The 18,847-nt window shown below is 27.5% G+C and overlaps 1 protein-coding gene across 1 annotated transcript; it reads left to right on the forward strand.

Moving 5' to 3' along the window:
- Window positions 1-5,765: 5,765 nt before the first annotated feature.
- Window positions 5,766-10,838, forward strand: LOC126835789 (uncharacterized). Its single transcript, XM_050568610.1, has 11 exons — window positions 5,766-5,884; window positions 6,861-6,927; window positions 7,005-7,034; window positions 7,106-7,129; window positions 7,830-7,880; window positions 8,206-8,235; window positions 8,328-8,360; window positions 8,854-8,904; window positions 9,215-9,241; window positions 10,108-10,200; window positions 10,478-10,838. Exons 2-11 carry the CDS (start codon window positions 6,867-6,869, stop codon window positions 10,708-10,710), a joined length of 633 nt encoding a protein of 210 aa, XP_050424567.1. The 5' UTR covers window positions 5,766-5,884; window positions 6,861-6,866; the 3' UTR covers window positions 10,711-10,838.
- Window positions 10,839-18,847: the final 8,009 nt, after the last annotated feature.

Below are 18,847 nucleotides of genomic sequence, written 5' to 3' on the forward strand. Positions count from 1 at the left end.
GTCATAAAGCATGGTAAATATTTAGTAGTAAATTATTCATATAAATTTGAATAGTCATACACATACATATTGATTTCAACCTCAATGAATGATTTACATTCAAATTTTTTTTTTCTAATTTTAGAAAAGTTATGGTACCAGCAAAGAGTGCGGTATGAAATAAATGCTGTAACTGGTAAATACAAAATTGAACTCTTTTATACGAACAATTTTTAAATTGTACTACATTATTTGACATTTTTTCGTATTGATTAATTTATTTAAATATTTTCAATATTAGGATAGGACTGTTATAGAAAAAGAACAAAAAAATGATTATTTAACCGTATAATGTTTTGACAAATTATATTTTGGTTATAGGTATGAGAAGAGCATTCGTAGACAAAGGTAATCACAATCGTACATTAATTTTTCAGAGGTATGGCTTGGTAAATTACTAAAGTTCCTTATTTGTTATTAAGTTGATAACTATTATTATTAGATTAGATCGCTGTACTATGGAATATTTGGGAAGTGAAAGGAGATATTTTACTGTTGCTGCTGTAAAACAATTAATCCATGCAATCGTAATAGGTATATATTCATTTAGAATTTTTTATGAATGTATCCATTTTCATAAAAGAATTGTACTAATTTTATTGATTTATAAAAAAAAGATATTAATAATCATAATACAAAAAAAGGAGATATTTACAGACATTCATTCATATAACAAACACATACAATTTTTTGAATAATAGAAGTACCTATAAAGCCCTCACAACATAAGTATTTGACAAGACTCATTTTCCTAACATGCATTTAGTAATTATATTATGATTGATTACATTGTCTTTTCAATTAAGTTTGTGTTCATTGATGGTTGGAATGTTTATGCCAGTTCGTTTTAACCAATTTTATTTTTTATCAATTATCTAATATGTCATTACCATAGTAGAAGTTTTTACATTTATAACATTTGGTCATCACTTATAATAGACGATTCATAATCCAATACAAACTACATTGCAAAATTATATGACAAATTAATATGTTTTTTAGTAAAAAAGCTTCTAGATGAAAGTTTCTACTAAAGTAATTTTTTTAAAAAATCTCAGATTTATGTTTTTGCGTAATGTGTGTTGGTGTTCTCTAATTTTTTTATTTTTTTATTTTTTTAGCCAAAAACCCCGATTTGAGAATGGCTTTCTCAGATTTTTCCCAGATATGTCGTTTATTGGGATTGTACAGAAGTTTCAAAAACGTATTTAAAGAATTACCATTTATAAAATCTGCTAAAGTTCATAACGGAACTTGTGTTCTTAAAACTCTAGACAATAGTGAAACCCAATATAGATATATTAATGAAGACATTTGGGAACTTAAAGCTAATGGTACTAAATTTCAACGACTTCATTATCAAGTAGAATTATTCAACTTTCTTTAATTACTATTATCATTATAAACAAATCATACACGCATGCCTTATAATAAACATTTTTTCAATTTATTTGATATAATAAAAAATTCACTGATGTATTGAATCTGTATGCTGGAACGATGGCCCTTGCCTGTCATATTATTAGTAATAATAATATTGTTCATGGCTGGTGGTTATCGTTACTTCCAAGCCAAACCTATGAGGTCTAATATGTCGGACAGCACCCTGGTGTCACTCCGCCTGTTCTAACTCCGGATTTCCACGGACCAGGTAACAGGTGTTAAACTTTTATATACATATATTTTATACATATTGTTTTTTTAGTTATTTTAATATTTTAATCGATAACTTAATTCTTAACCGGCATCAAGCCGGTTTTTAAATATATAATATTGTACGTTGCTATTTGAGAGTTTAGTTTATTTACTTAAAGGTACTTTTGCTCTTTTGGGTGGTTATATAAAATTCACAAAGAGTCTCTAGGAATATTTTAAAGCAGATACAGGGCAGCTTTCTGTTCCGGCTAGGGTCCCTTAATTTAGCCTTAGAAGGCGGACAGTAGTAATAAACTAACATTCTAGCAACACACCTTGCTAGAATGTTAGTCTATTAGGAAAAAGTACCAGGTTTCTATGCGTTAAATGTGTAAATATATTATTTATTAAGAAAGGGATCAATGGCTGTTGCGGCCAAATAAGTTTTTAGTAGTTTTGTGTAAGTAGATTATTATTTTTGTTTTAGCAAAATCAACGACTTTTGTTTAGCCTTTAAAGTGTTAAACCACCTGTAATATAATATGAATATAGACTTTATTCATCATAAATATCTTATAAACTTTTTGTATAGAATAATATATTTGCACTCTATATAAATTTGAATATCACAACGGTTTGAAATAAATCTTACCCAAATGCACTTAAATAAGCCACGAAATTCCTTTACTCATGAATCCTCATCGATCTTAAATTCAAATCTTTAAAAAGTCATAGTAAACGAACAGCTTGATGAAAATTAAAATTGTAAACGCTTAAACTTTTCAAACTTTTTTGACTACATACTCCTATAATTGTAAAACATTTTTCCTTAAATAAAAAAGAATAATATTTAGTTAGTGTATATTATTTTGTTGAGACAAAAGTAAAATTGTGTACCTCTTTTAAATTTAAAACCAGTAAGCATGGGCGAAGGAAGGCAAACTACTGTATAAAGTATATGAGTGAGTAAATCAACATAAACTGATATTTGAAACCATTTTCAATATATTGTTAATAATTAGGATATTATATTGTTAACAATGGCAATTAATTATTGTAGATAGAAGACTAACCCTTGTCGTATCCACCCTAATACTAAGTATTAATTGCTTAGCACATTATGTCATTACAATGCTTTAATCGACATTTGTGCTTTTACCATTACTGATTCATATCGAAGCGTTAATTTGAAAACGATTTTATCACTTTCAGTTATAATGATTCTCCCACTCCAATATACTTCAGCACCACTATGCCTCGACTAAACTGTACTGGCTTTTATTTGTATAAAAATATAGGTGAACTTAGAGTGCAGTATGTGGTGTGTTTAATCAACAGATCTCTATTTTTATGTCGATATTTACATCTATCCTAATGTCGATGACGAAATCATAACACGAATTATCCACACAAATTTTGCATAACCCCCACTTAAATAATATATCTATGTGTTAAAACTAAAAATGTTAAATATTACTGCTTAAAAACCCAAAATACGATACAGATTTTTGAATTTATTCAGTTTGTTTTTTTAAAAAGTTGAGTTTTAAAAATATTGTGGAACCGGAAAAATGTATGTACTGAACATTTTAGCTAGATGTTTAAAATAATATAAGAATTAATAGAGATTTTCCGCTTATACATAAATTGTATTATTGTAAAATACCAAGAAATATATGAAAAGAAACAGAGATTTAAAAAAATATATTTATGATATAAATATAACTCTAGATATCTCTATTAAATTGTTTTTGACTCTAAGACCAAATTAAGTCTAATAAAAAAATTTGGATTTTCTTCATAGAGCTTGACTTAGCGTTTTGTAAATATTGTGGACCCAGACACATAAGTAATGTGTAATAAATAAACATTGTTTTAGCATCTCAGCTCCAAATAGGAGCTGATAACTAAGTCTAATATAAAGAGATTTAATGTTTATTTAATAATGAAACTTTTAAGTATTTTACTATCGTTTGTCTTGGTAAATGTTTTAATAGCTGAATTAGGTGATTATTTCGGGATTATACGTACCTATTATATTCCAAAACAAATTAATAGTATTGGCCGATATTGTAGTTGATATTTGTCGTATAACAACTATAAACAACAATTGTATGAAACATATGGCGAAATTTGGGAATTAAACCACGACAGTACTAAATTTCAGCCACTTGCTGTTCAGGTACTATAGTTCAGATTAGAAATGTATAAGAATAACCTAATTTGTAGTTTGGTTATTATTATTAATTTTGTATAAATAATTTTCGAATTTCTCTAATATCAATAATGTCATATACAATGATTGTATTTAAAAATAAAGAGTCTTACTCACGGTTATGAAAACATATTTTGTTACATTTGTTATGGATTTATACTGTTATATCTGTTATTATATTCTTAGTTGTACAAAACATAATAAACACTAAGTTGTAGCTGGAGATTTAGAAAATGCTTTTAAGACGATAAAATTATTTCCATTTTACGTTCTCTCATTCGACTTACAATTTTTTCATTGAAATATTTTATCAGGCTGCTTTTTATTTTAAAAGAAAACTAGTGGTTTAAAGTTTAAACAAGCTAAGCCATATTATATTATATTTGGTGACGGTTGTGTTGTGTTGTAACTACTGTTGAACCATTTTAAACTTTCTTAGCCGAATCAATACAAGAAATGTGATCTCGTTTTGCGGCATTTGTAATAAATAAAATAAAATGTATACCAATTTGTATATAAAAATGATATATTATAATATTTTAATATAATACATCATTATTTTTAATTAGAATCATTAAAAAACAAATAGTCGGAAGTTTTATTAAAAAGGCTTTGTAGGTACTCGTTGGTTACAATTTATGAGGTTAAATAAAGATATTGATACAAATTATGGATCTTTATAAATTTTTTATACTGAAAAAAAATTAGGTATCTATATAATTATAAAAAAAATCTTTAAAATATTCAATTGAACAAATGTTTTCTCATTTGTCGAATCGTTGTGGGACACCCAATATATATCCGTACCCCAGAGCAGTAGTGTTTATGTCACAAAATGTCGGAGAATATTAGGGATGAGGAATGTCACAGGAATAGAGGAACTATTTGAGCTTAATGTACTAAAAGAACTTAAAAAAAAAACGCTACGTCACGAATCTGTGAATAGTAAGAATCCAGCATAGTTAAAACCAAGTTCAGTCTGAATTAGTTTAGTAAAACCAAGCACATTATATAAACCCGTACAGTAAACAATTACCGAAGTACAGTACAGTGTTCACATATTCCAACTAGTCCACAGATTCGCATCTAAACGAATAATATAAAGGTATTAATACAAATTTTCTAGAAATTTGCACGTAATCGTTTAATTGAAAGTTATTTTATTACTTTAAGTTATAATAATTCCTATCTACGTTTGACCCTAGATGTTTTTCCTAATAAAAAAAACATTCTAGCTCGGTGTATTTTGGCAAATTCGGCTTTGTTTTATTATTAATAAAAAAATCAAAAGTTTTCAATACGTATATCCGTTCAGGCAGTATGCGTCTCATATAATTATCATTCGCTACAACTGCTAAGTAGTGAATAGTACACTTAACAAATGTGTCCGCAAAACTAACACTGTTCTAAAATTTTTCATTTAGGTCACAAATATTTATTTATAATACAATGTAATTCTTGTGCGGTTTGTTTGGACAAGTTTGGTTTTATTCAAAAGATGTGTAATGTAATAAAACGAAATTTGATTTTCGAAAGATTAAACGTGCACGTGTTCATTTTCAGTAGCTGTGGACGGAGTGCAGTATAAAGTGGCGGTGGGAATGTACACTTGTGTCATATGTTTGCACAATTTACACTTGTCGATTGAGCGAATTCTTTTACACATTTTTAATGTATAACTTCGTCATTAAAAGTTGGTTTTGAGCACCTTTAAGTAAGAATAAAATAGTCTACACTTGCGTCTCAGTAAATAAAGTAAATATGAAATTATATTGAAAAAAAAAAACAGCTAAGTACATAAATTAACATAAGCATCTAGCAACCATATTAAGATTTTATTGTTTTCATCGACATATAAGTGCATCGGAAAGTTGCAAGAAAATCACTTTAAAACAGTTCAAAAACTGATCAATTGTTTTTTTACTTAGAAGTTTTATAATTTTAATATTTTAAGTGTTTTACTTATTATATACTTATTAAACATCTTCTAAGATCGTAAGTACATTTTTAGTTTTTAATTTTATTTTTACGCTCACTACAAAATTTTAACCACCAAGTCAATTTCATTACTTCGCAGTCATAACTAATTTTTTTTTGAAGATCAATAGTAATTTATTTTAGCTTCGATGTGGGACTGAGACGGTATTGCTTTTACAATGATCTGTTTTAATATTTTACTTTTGTGTCCTAATCCACACACAAGTATTGAATAACCTTACTTCCTTCCCCTTCTTAACTGAGAAAAACACCCACAAAACTTACATATTTTACAAGTAAAAAATTACACTCTATACATTTTTTACCTACTTTAGACCTATAAGTATTGATCAACGTTGACTATCCCAAACTAGTTCATACACCCATTCCCCTACGAAGGTGGTTTTTTTTTCTTATTTTGTTTAAGTTTTAAATTCTTAGGTCTAAAATTTAGACCTAAAAGTAGATAATAATATAGACAGTTTTCTCAAAAATATGTAGTTTTTTTTTTAAATTTGTATTCTAGAGGTTTTAGCTAGATCTTTCAAATAATAAAAGAATTAATAGAGATTTTCCTCTCGTAAATACATTTTATTATTAAGAAATAGAAATTTTTAAAAAAATATTTATGTTTTAAAATATATCTCTATATATATTTATTGAATTGTTTTTGAAACTAACACTAGAACAAGATTAATGAAATACAGCTTAAAAAGCAAATATACAATACAAAATTTGAATTTATTCAGTTTTTTTTAAAAAAGTTGAGTTTTAAAAAGTGATTTAAAATTTTGAAATGAAAACATTTTTAGAACTTTTCCTTTCTTCATAGAGCTTGACTTAGCATTTTGAAAATATTGTGGAACCAGACACATAAGTAATGTGTAATAAAGAAACATTGCTGTAGCATCTCAGCTTAACATACTAGCTGATAACTAAATGATGACTCACTCTAATAGATAATGATCTAATGTTTGTTTAAAATTTTTTTCAGATAATAATGAAACCTTTAAGTATTTTGATATCAATTGTTTTGGTAAATGTTTTAGTAGCTGAATTAGGTGATTATTTAATTTTTACACGTAACTAAATGTGGTATTGGAATCTAAAAAACTCAAAATTTAACTTTTTTTTACAGATAATTATGTAAAGGAGGTAATCATGACAAGTCAGTAAACATTTTTTTACATACATAGTGTTAATTGTTATATCTAACTTAATAAATGTAATGTTTTACAGATCAACAAATGACGCTTGCAAAAGGTAAAATATATTTAAATAACCTAATAAAAAATGTTTGATATTATTAATATGTTCAAATTTTAAAAAGATTATAAAATGTTTATTTTATTAATATGTTCAAATTCAAAATGGATATGTATGAATACTTATAGACCAACCACCTACTTTTATTATTGAATTAGGTTATTTATCAAAATAATTTTTCAACATAGATCTATTTAATATCATATTATTCAACGCTGCTTTGAAATAAATAAATGCAATAGAAACAAAGCTTTTATGGTTTTTTTTTAATTTTTAAGAAAAATAAATGCTCAAGTTAAGTTACAGCTACTTCTACTAGTTAGGGGAGAATGAAGAGAAAATTATATGATCGCGCAAAGTTTATTTTCCAGTCATCTCCAGGTGTTTAACAAAAATACAGCAATATTTTTTTTGGTAACTCTAATAATGTTGTTAAATAACTCTATTGTTGTTAAATATATATTTTATACTAGTTTAATAATATAATCAGTAAAACTTCATGACCAATAAAATAATTTTAAGAAATGTTATAAAACAAAAAATATATTTTGTTAAACTGGGACTATTTCATAGGGTTTTTAAAACAAATACTTTATTATTATTTTTCTTAACTGTATACAACATCAAGTATTATTTAATGTTATTTTTAACTATGTTCTATCTTCTTTTAGCTAAACCTATTATTTGTTTATTCTAGCTAAATTGCCAAGAGTAATTAAAAACATTGTTCTTGCAGATTATACGATGGGTAATCAAAATTATATAGTAAATAAAAAAAAAAAATAATAATGATATGGCATGCTAGTAATGAAAATGTTTTAAATTAAATAAATGACATACAATTATTGCAATGCCTATATACAAATATTAAATTAACCTCTAAAATCGGAATTCTTTTATTCTCAGCTAATTTTTTTTTTCAACATATCTGCTTCCATTCAGTTATTTTCTTACTCAGTCTTCGCTCAATTTATTTTAATATCTGAATTCATAAAATTTTGTTTTAGAATGTTAATATTTATTATTAAACATTAAATCTTATGTCATTAAATGACACATTTATTTTATTTCAGTGGAAATTGCTTTAATGCTGGCAGTACCAGGTAATCGTGTTCTTAACGTTCAACAAGTTTTTATTATATTGAATAAATTTCTTAAACTTAATAATTATGAAATGTTTTTATTTCAATTTCAGAAACCGAAACAAACTTACTTTCCTTACCGTTAGGTAAATATTTAGTAGTCAACCGTTCTTATATATATATATATATATATATGTAAGATTACTCTATTATTGTGAATTTTCGTGGAAAAAAGAAACCAATGTGTTGCTCTGTAACAGGAGATTATAATTTTATTTTCTGAGTTTAACGTCATATTTACAATATGTACAAGCTTACCTGTAACAGGAGAAACGACAAATTAAGTTTCTTTGTTACACCTCTAATTACACTTAATATGTTAAACAATATTTTACACTTTTTATCTAAACAATGTATATCAATTGATTCCATATGATTAAGCAAAATACAATATACACCGGTGCTTATCATTTCTTCTGATCAGTATTACCAACCTACGTAGCTCATACCACTGTACAATAAAGAAAGTATTTTGCTCTTTATACACATATATATATTGACAATAACCATAAACTGACATATCGGTTACTTATCATAATAAATTATGTACATTAAAATATATTTAATTTTTAATTTTAGACAAGATAAGATATCAGCAAACTATTCAAACACATATATGGTTTTTAACAGGTAGATATAAATTGACTTTTATACGAAAAATAATTAATTTAATAATTGTATAAATTTCGAATATAAAAACGATAAATATTTGAATATATTTCAGTCATAAGCCCTTATGTTTTTTGCTTGAGCTTTTGTTGACCATTCCAAACTTAGATAAAACCGTTTATGAATACGTTGCTACTACAAGTTTTGACATTATTTAACATTGATTTTTTTGCCTAAGTATTGTCGACTATAAATGAGCGTTATAAATGAAAAAATTAAAACAAATTGTTTTAATCTTATAATTACTTGGTGTTTTATATTTTGATTACAGGATTCAATACACCTGGGATAAATGAAGGTAGTAATTGGCATGAATTATTCTTCATTTATCGGGGGGGGGGGGGGGTATGGATTGTTGGTCGTTAGCTGTTAGTCTATATTTCCTATAGGATAATGTGAAGTACATTACGAATTGCAAAATTTTTTGTAGCATACTGTTTGAGAGGGTGGAAATGGTTTTGCATGTAGTTGCTCCTAAAAATGTAGTTAGCAGGACTGTTCCATTATACCGTGTCGTTAGCTGCTTTCAATGCTTTTTCGATTTTTTCCCATTTTCGTATTTCCTTCTAGAAACGTACTCGGGGAAAAAATTCGGACGTAGTAGCTGCACTTTAGTATGAAACCTACTTGCTGATTTTGGATTCAAACATTACTTATGGGCAATTCGTAAGTTTGCAGCACATTCTGAGAAGGGTAATTAGTCTATACCAACTGGAGGGTTATTTTCAGATTTTCATAGTGTTTTGGTTATTTTGAATAGACGAGGAAGTTTTCCTGTTACCAGAACTTTGATAAGAATATTTAGTAACAAACTAAAAATAAAAATAGTATAAATAAATTAACTTATACAAATTAGTTCCAGGGAGAAGGTTAATAATACTTTTTAAATTGGTCAACATTCTTTGATTATAAAATAATCCAAATATATTCACAATATTGTTTGAAAAAATTCTAGACGTAGTGTCTGCTTGGGCAATGTTTAAAAAGTAACATAGTTACATGTTATTTGGATAAAGAAGTTGATTTTTTATGTATTTTTTTACGGAGTGGTTAAAGTTTTATTTTTTGTCCGTTAAAGTAACTTTAGGTTTTAGCAGCAGGTTTTTAAGCAAATTATTTAATTGTTTAACAAACAACTAACTTTTTTTGTTATTTATTATAAAGTCAATTTGAGTAATACTAATCTGTCAGTTTTGGGAAACGAAAGAAGGCGCTTAACTAGTGCAGCTACAAAAGGTTTAATCCGTGAAGAAATAGGTAATTATTAATATAAAATGTTTATATCATTTTATATATAATTGTTTGTTTTCCAATATAAAGAAATAACATTATTTTAAAATGTGTATTATTTTAAAAATAATTTCATTCGATTTTATTTAATAAAAATCGAATTAAAAATTAATATTTTTTGTATGCAATTTTTTTTTTATTTCACATTTTATCATAAAGTTATCTATGAAACGAACTACGGTTTAGCTCTGTACAATACGGACTTTCTTTGGTACGAACTAAATTTGGTAAATTTTTTTTTAAGGTGGATTCACCAATGATTTCTCAAGGTTTTCCGATATGTGTCGTTTAATTGGAGTGTTCATTAATACAATATTTCCGAATATATTAATAGCATTGGCTGTTATTGTTGGTGATATTTGTTGCATAACAACTACAAACAACAGATATATGAAATACAAGTATATTAATGACGAAATTTGGGAATTAAACACTGACAATACTAAATTTCAGCCACTTGCTTTTCAAGTACTATAGTTTGGACTAGGAATTATAAGGATAATTTAATTTGTAGTTTGATTATTATTAATTAATTGTATAAAAATAATTTTTGCATATCTCCTAATACCAATAATGTCATATAAAATGAATGTATTTAAAAATAAAGTGTTTTAATCCCGATTATAAAAACATTTGTTGCTTATGTATTGTACTTATATTGTCATGTCTGCTCTTAATTATACAAAACATAATAAACACTAAGTTGAAGATAGAGATATAGAAAATACTTTTAGAACAATAAAATTACTAGCATTTCACATTCATCGTCTTACAATTTTATCATTGAATTTTTTTGTCAGGCTTATTTATATTTAAAAATAAAATTAGCGATTCAAACAGGCTAAGGCTAATTGTTTCGTGGCGGCTGTGTTGTTTTGTATCTCTGTTGAACCATTTCAAACTTTTTTAGCCGAATCAGCAGAATAAAATATGTGATCCCATTTTGCAGCATTTGAAATAAATAGTATACAATTTATACAAATTTATATATAAATATCTTATAATATAATATAATATATCATATTATGTAGTTAAAATCATAAAAAAAAAAAATTTGTCAGTTGTTTCTTAAAAAGGCTTTGTAGATACTCATTGATAATAATTTAGAGATAAAATTAGGGTATTGATACAAATTATGAATGTTTATAAATACTTTTTGTTTTAGTGAAAAAAATTAGGTATAAATTAAATTTTAAAAAAAATCTTAAAAATATTTACTAGAACAAATGTTATTTAATTTGTCAAATCTTTGTGGAATAACCTATCTAACTATATCCAACCCCAGAGCACAGGTGTTTATATTATAAAATTTTAAATGTATTTATTAATGATTATAAATTCTTAATTAAATGGATGAACTTAGGTGGATTCATCTAAGAGTCCCAACGACCAAAAAACCAACAATTTTGACTTTAAACACATTTGCTCTGAGGTACGTATTTATCTTATAAATCGACTATCACATGAGTGTATTTTTATTCGTTAGTAGAAAATATATCAAACTTACTTAAAGACTATTATTCAAAAACGAGTTTTTTTGATTGGGTGATAAACCATGTGAAAAAATGTTTATCCAGTTGCAAACACGTATTTAACTAACACGTAAATTTAAACTATTAATATTATGTTTTGAACTGTGTGTCAAGAAGTCACTTTTGGCAATAGCGAGGAGAATACTATGGGTGAGTAATGTCACAGGAATATAGGAATTATTTGAGCTGAATGTAATAAAATAACATTAAAAAAAAAGGATTCACTACGAATCTATGGATAGTAAGAATCCAGCAAAGTGGAAACCGAGTGCAGTCAGTTTAGACAACCCAAGAACATTATATAAACCCGTACAACAAAAAAGTACTAAAGTTCGGTCCAGTGTCTACAGATTCAAATCAAATTGTTTATTTGAAAGTTATAGTTTTAGTATAATAATCCTTATCTGCGACGACCAACGTCTCCACTATGTCCTGACACCACAGTACATATTTTACGCATGGCACCCTAGAACTTTTTTCTAATAAAATAACATTATAGCGCGGTGCGTTTGGGCAAATTCGGCTTTGTTATATTATTATATTATTCAACGAAATTTCGTTTGTCTGGTGGTATGCGTCACTTGTAGTTATTATTCGCAACAGCTGCTAAGTAGTGTATAGTACACATTACAAAGAACTCAGGTACTTTAGAAGTGCGATGACGGAGTGCGCTTTTAACAATGGCTCAACAAATTTGAATACATTTATATTAGCGTCACGGTTCCGCAAAGCTAACACAATTCTAAAATTTTGCATTTAGGTCACAAATACTTTTTTTGTAGTAAATTGAAATTTTAGTTCGATGCGTTTGGGCAAGTTTGGCTTTGTTCTAAAATAGTAATTAAGATTTTAAGACGTTCATTGTAATGGAACGAAATTTGGTTTTAGAAAGGTTAAACAGTTCTAGCGGTGTACGCATCATATAACTGTCGGCCGCTCTAGTCGCTGGGCAATTTAGAGCATACTTTACGTATGGGTCCTTGGTACTATAGCTGGTGTTGGTGGTAGTGGAGCTAATTTTTAATTATCATTGGTATTACACGCAATGGCTATGGGCGCCGTCTTGTAAAGGTGACGACAGAACGAATCGACGAATATGGTGGTGGCGGAAATGTACACGTGTGTCTTATGTTTGCACAATTTACACTTGCAGATTGAGTGAATGCTTTTACACATATTCAATTTATAATTTAAAGGTTTTGGGCACCTTTAAGGGAGAATAAAATAGTCTACACTTGCGTATGAGTAAAGTAAATATGAAATTATATTGAAAAAAAATACAGCTAAGTACATAAATTAACATGAGCATCTAGCAACCATAACACGATTTTATTGTTTTTTATCGACATAAAAGCCCATCGAAAAGTTGAAAGAAAATCACTTTAAAACAGTTCACCAAACTGATCAATAGATATTTTACTAATAAGTTCTCTTATTTCGATAGTTTAAGTGTTTACTTATTATATACCTATTAGATATCTCTAAGGTCGTAAATACATTTTTTTTTGTACTCTTGCTATACAATTTTAACCACCAAGTCAATTTCATTAAATCGCAAGTCAATGCTAATGTTTTCTCGGAGATCTATAGTAACTTATTTTAATTTCAAAGAGGAACTGTATTGCTCTTATAATCTGTTTTAATTTATTAATTTTGTGCCCGAATCCACACTCAAGTATTGAATAACCTTACTTCCTTCCCCTCTTAACTGGGACATAAGTAAAAAATAAATATTTAGGTACAAATCATTTAGTGAAGTAGTAAAAATAAGAACACAAATAAAACTATACAATTACTTTACATGTATCACATGAGAAATACATGCTCAAAATAGTACGTTAAGCGCATCGAATGTTTTTGTTTAAATTTCCTTAAAAAATGTATGTACTGAACATTTTAGCAAGGTGTTTAAAATGATGTAAGAATTATTAGAGATTTTCCACTTTTAAATAAATTGTATTATTGTAAAATATCAACAAATATATAAAAAGGAACAGAAATTAAAAAAAAAATATGTATACTATAAATATAACTCTAGGTATCTCTATCAAATTGTTTTTGAATCTAAGACCAAAGAAGTCTAATGAATACGGCTTAAAAAACATAAATACTATAAAAATTTTGGATTTATTCCGTGTTTTTTAAAAAAAATTGTGATTTTGAAATTTAAACATATTTTGACATTTTCTTTCTTTCATAGAGCTTGACTTAGCGTTTAGAAAATATTGAGGAATGTTTATTTCATATTTTTTCAGATAGTAATGAATCTTTTGCGTATTTTACTATCGTTTGTCTTGGTAAATGTTTTGGTAGCTAAATTAGGTGATTATTTCGGGTTTATACGTGCCTACATGAGGTAATAGAAATATAAAAAATAAACTCATTATTTAACTAAATTTTACAGATGAATATGTTAAGCAGGTAATCATAACAAGTCAGTAAACATTTTTTTACATACAAAGTAATTTTTAAGTCTTGCTTAATGTACAAACTGTTTTACAAACCTACATATCACACTTGCAAGAGGTAAAATATATTTAATATTTAAATAACAAAATCAAATATTTTTGATACTAATATGTTTGTCGGATGATCAAATTGTTTTTGAATCAAAAATGGATGAGATGAACAATAACAGTTGAAAATCTAGCGCAGAAATCCACAAAAAATAATACACATTATATTATACGCGTATTTCAAAAGAATTACTGTCATAACAAACATACTAACGGACCAACAACCTACTTTTATTATTCATTTAGATTATTTATCAAAATATATTTTCAACATAGGAATATTAAATAATCATATTATTGATAGTTGCTATTGAAATAAAATATTTAATAAATATGATGCAGATATGGTTTGAAGTTTATTTAAGAAACTTAAATGATCCAGTCAAGTTAAGACGGCTACTGGGTACTTAGTTTGGAGGGAATGAAGAAAATATAATATGATTGGTCATAGTTTATTTTTCAGTCATCTCCAGGTGTTTAACAAAAATACAGCAATATTTTTTTAAGTTACTCCAATAGTTCTACAGTTTTAAAGACAATCGTTACAGCATCAAAATGTAATTTTATGAAATCTTTATTAGGTAGCACCAAAAATGAAATTGGTACAAGGAATCATCGGATATTTATAGATTTCAATGTAAAGAATGTGATAAATTCCATGTAGGTCAGACAAAAAGAAAACCTAGGGTTACATTTAAAGAATATATAAGATAAACAAAATAATAAAGAAGTGCATATTCCTCCTGTTGTAAAACCTATATTGTATACTAATCTAATAACAAAATCGATAAAATTTCTTTATCATTATAAAAAAGTCGAAGAAACTTAAAAAAATGGTAAACATAAAAATTGGAACCTAATCATATGGTTTTTTAAAAAAATTTAATAATTTTATTCCTAACCTGTGTACAACATTAAGTATTGCTTAATTGTATTCTTAAATATGTTCTTCTATATCTTTTGTTAAAGCTTAACCTATTATTTGTTTATTTTAGTTAAATTGCCGATAGTAATTAAAAACATTGTTCTTAGAGAATATACGATGGGTAATGCTAGTAATGAAAATGTTTTAAATTAAATGAATTGCACAGGGTAAAAACGGTAGTAGTCTCATTATAATTTTTTTTTTTTCAAATAGTTTTTTCAATATATGCCATTAATTTTAGCTTCGATGCAAAGCGAGAAGGTATTGGTTTTACTCTGATGTGTGTTTTTTTTTTATCTGTATACACTGTAACTTCTTTAATACTGGACCAATTCTTTCGAACAGCAACTCTTTAAATCGCAATTTTCATCTAGTTGGTACTTTGGGGGGGGTAAAAGTTGAAAAAGTTTAATTCTTCACAGACGAAAGTTGAAAAAACCAAAAAAAAAACCGTACGAGTTTTTAAGTTAGAACTTTTACTGGCTATAATTTCGAGAAAAAGAGTCGGATCGAATTGAAATGTATAAGAAATAATTATTTGGTATGCCCGCACACGTCAGTTGTGTCAAACTTAAACTATACCCATTTCCCACCCCCCTAGGGGGGGTACAATTTTTTTTGTTTTTCCGGGTTTTTAGCGGTAATTTTAAAAATTTTGGGTTGAAAATTTGGCAGTAGTTGGAACTCATATGTACCCATAACACATTAAACGGGCAAAAAATTCGGCACTGCAGTTTTTTTTTAATTGCCGGGAAACTGTGTTTTCGCAGATTTCGTATATTTTAACAAAAACACCTAAAATCTTTAAAAAAAATTGATCAAATCATTAAAACAATTTTATTTATATCTATGCAGAATGATACTATTAGGTTTTGTGCTCAAGTACCACTCTTGACTTAAAGTTTACACAAATTCATTTTTTTTTTTTTTTTTTTTAACTCAAAACCCAGTGCACCAGATGTGAGAAACGAACAGACACTAAAAACTATCAGTTGGTAATGTCTATCCGTGTTAGGTTAGGTTAGGGCCCTTTGGTCGTTATCATAATATTGTGTTTATTACATGATATCACAGACGACTAAATCGTGTAACTGATTATAGTAGACACGATTTATTGGGAAAAGAACCTATCCGTGTACTTATTAAGACACTTCTTAATGATTCTGACACAACAAAACCACTGTCGTTATCTCATTATTTTATCGCCTGCGTTATATTACCTTAACGAAGGTCAACTATGAGTATATAAGGTCCAACTACCTGCAAATTATGAAGAGGACTGTTGTTTTTTGGATTCAGATTAAGTGTTGGTTTTTATGCAGTTTACCGCCCCAAAATTTATTTTTTATTATACAATTTATTTAAAGGAAAACTATTGTTTTGCATATTGTTATACTGTTATTCATTTGAAGTGATTCGCGCTTGATTGTTAAAATTATCTCATATGAGATATGTAATCTGCTTCGTGCTAGTTTTAATTTTTTAGTGTATAATTTTGTAGCTCTAATTTTGTATAAAATATTTCATTATTTTATTACTGTGTTCAAGTTAAGATATATTTTAATAGTATTTAAAAGTCATGAATGATAGTACTTTATTTTATGACTAGATCAAATCTCGTGACCATTTAACATCATGATACTGCTGCTATACTATTATTAAAATCTCCATAAAAGGTTATTGTTAAATAACAGTTAACAGCCGACCGCTAGTAATATATGTAGGTAAAATGTATTGTTATCTCCATCACAGTACCAGAATACGATTTATTTCAATTTAAATGTAGGAAAATCAATTTTTCTTTAGAAAATAACAAGAAATTAATATACAGGATGGGGTAGTAAAACGGCGATTTTCTAATGTATTTAAATGGGACCCGTTTAGGGAACCTACCCGTTTCACTATCCCACCCTTTACATTTTAAGGATCTATGAAAATGTTTTTTTAGTTGCATTTTATTTTGTACATTGCCAATCTAGTAAAATAGAAGTATGATATAGCTTCGAAATAATATAATCTATGAAGTATAAATAGTTTGTGTGAGATTGCTCTAATGGAAGTATATAATACATAAATATTAATTTTATTGAGAATAAGCGATTATAATTTAAACTATGGAGTACAAACGATTGAAACATGAATCGTCAACAATTCCATCAAAATATAACAAGACATTGTATATGTGTTATTTGGTCCACTACGTTTTTGCAAAAAAAAAAAAAAAAAACAGTACAGTGGGGTCGGGGCATAGTGGGGACGGAGCATAGTTGAGTCGGGGCATAGTGGGGACGGGGAGGTCACAGGTTTACAGGAATTTTTAAATCAGAAAGTGATAAAATCACTTTCGAAAAAACGCTTCGATGCAAATCGGTAGTTAGTATTTTCAAGCCAGTACAGTCCAAACCAAGCACAGTATAAACCAGCAAAGCAAGAAAGTTTTAAATTGCTTTGATTACATTATGCCTATACTGTACTAGTCCTCTCGGATAAAATCACTTTCAAATTAATGGCACAAGTTTTTTATACTTGCTATTATTGCATTTAGAAATAGCCAAACCGAACGATGATGCCTGAAATTAAAAAATCTGTTTCCTAAATAACCTAGAAAAGGTGCCAAAGTTACTAATCTTAAGTAGTCAAAATTTTGCCTGGCTTTTTGGTACAAAATCCTTTAATAAGTGATTTTCTTAAAAATGATCATTGAAATTAAATTTACAAACAAGACTTGTTCATTCAGTGTAAGTAAACTGAGTTTAGACACAAAACCAAAATTACTATCTTTTTTTTGAAATTTTAACGTATACAATCGCCAAGTACACAAAAAAGTAAACCCGTTTTAACTTTTGAGTGCTAAGGCCTCCTATAATATCATTTTACTTTAAAATCTCTTCAGATTTTTTTTACTTTTTTTCCCTCAAACAAAAACCGGATAAGACTTTCTGGAAGTTCGGATAGTACTGGAATTATGTAACGATTAAAAATCAGTAAATAATATTGAGATATGTTTAGGTAATTAACAAAACTTTCATTCAAAATAATAACATCTATTTTCTTTTATTTTTAAATTGAAATTGTGGTTTTCAAGATTTTTGTGTAATAATTGACTTGTTTTAATTAATAAAACTTCAAGTTTTATTTCAATGAAAAAGTTCATTGAAAAATATTATAATTCCTGGAGGTGTGATTTTCATAACATCAGGGACATGTGTATTCTTAAAAGTGAACAAAATTGCTGCGTTTACTCCTAGAATCCGTCTGCATTTATACTGTGTGAAATTACTCCTATTCTCGGCACGTGCAATAGGAGTTTTTATACCAACTGGCCACGAGTCTTCCGTGCAGCGATTTAGATAAGGTGGCACAATAATATCAGGTGGACATTTTCTGTCCTCCAACGCATGTCGCATTGTTGATTGTTGCAGCCTAACCGGTTAACTCCACTTTTTTCAAATTGCGAATAATAGTATGGTTGGATTAAAAAAGTGTATAATTTTCAGTGGCCAAGGTAAATAACTCCATAGTTGAATTTTTCACCGCTACAGTGCGCTAAGTATACATTGGCAATTGTACTTGGCGCACTAAGTACATACATTGTTTCAAATAACTTTAACTGCCTATCCTGAAAATGTTCATTTTATAGA

The sequence above is a fragment of the Adelges cooleyi genome, unplaced genomic scaffold (genome assembly GCF_023614345.1).
Source record: "Adelges cooleyi isolate 19-005CV unplaced genomic scaffold, UGA_ACOO_1.1 ACOO_flye_CR_arks_rails_tigmint_CR_PRNA_23, whole genome shotgun sequence".
NCBI lineage: Eukaryota > Metazoa > Arthropoda > Insecta > Hemiptera > Adelgidae > Adelges > Adelges cooleyi.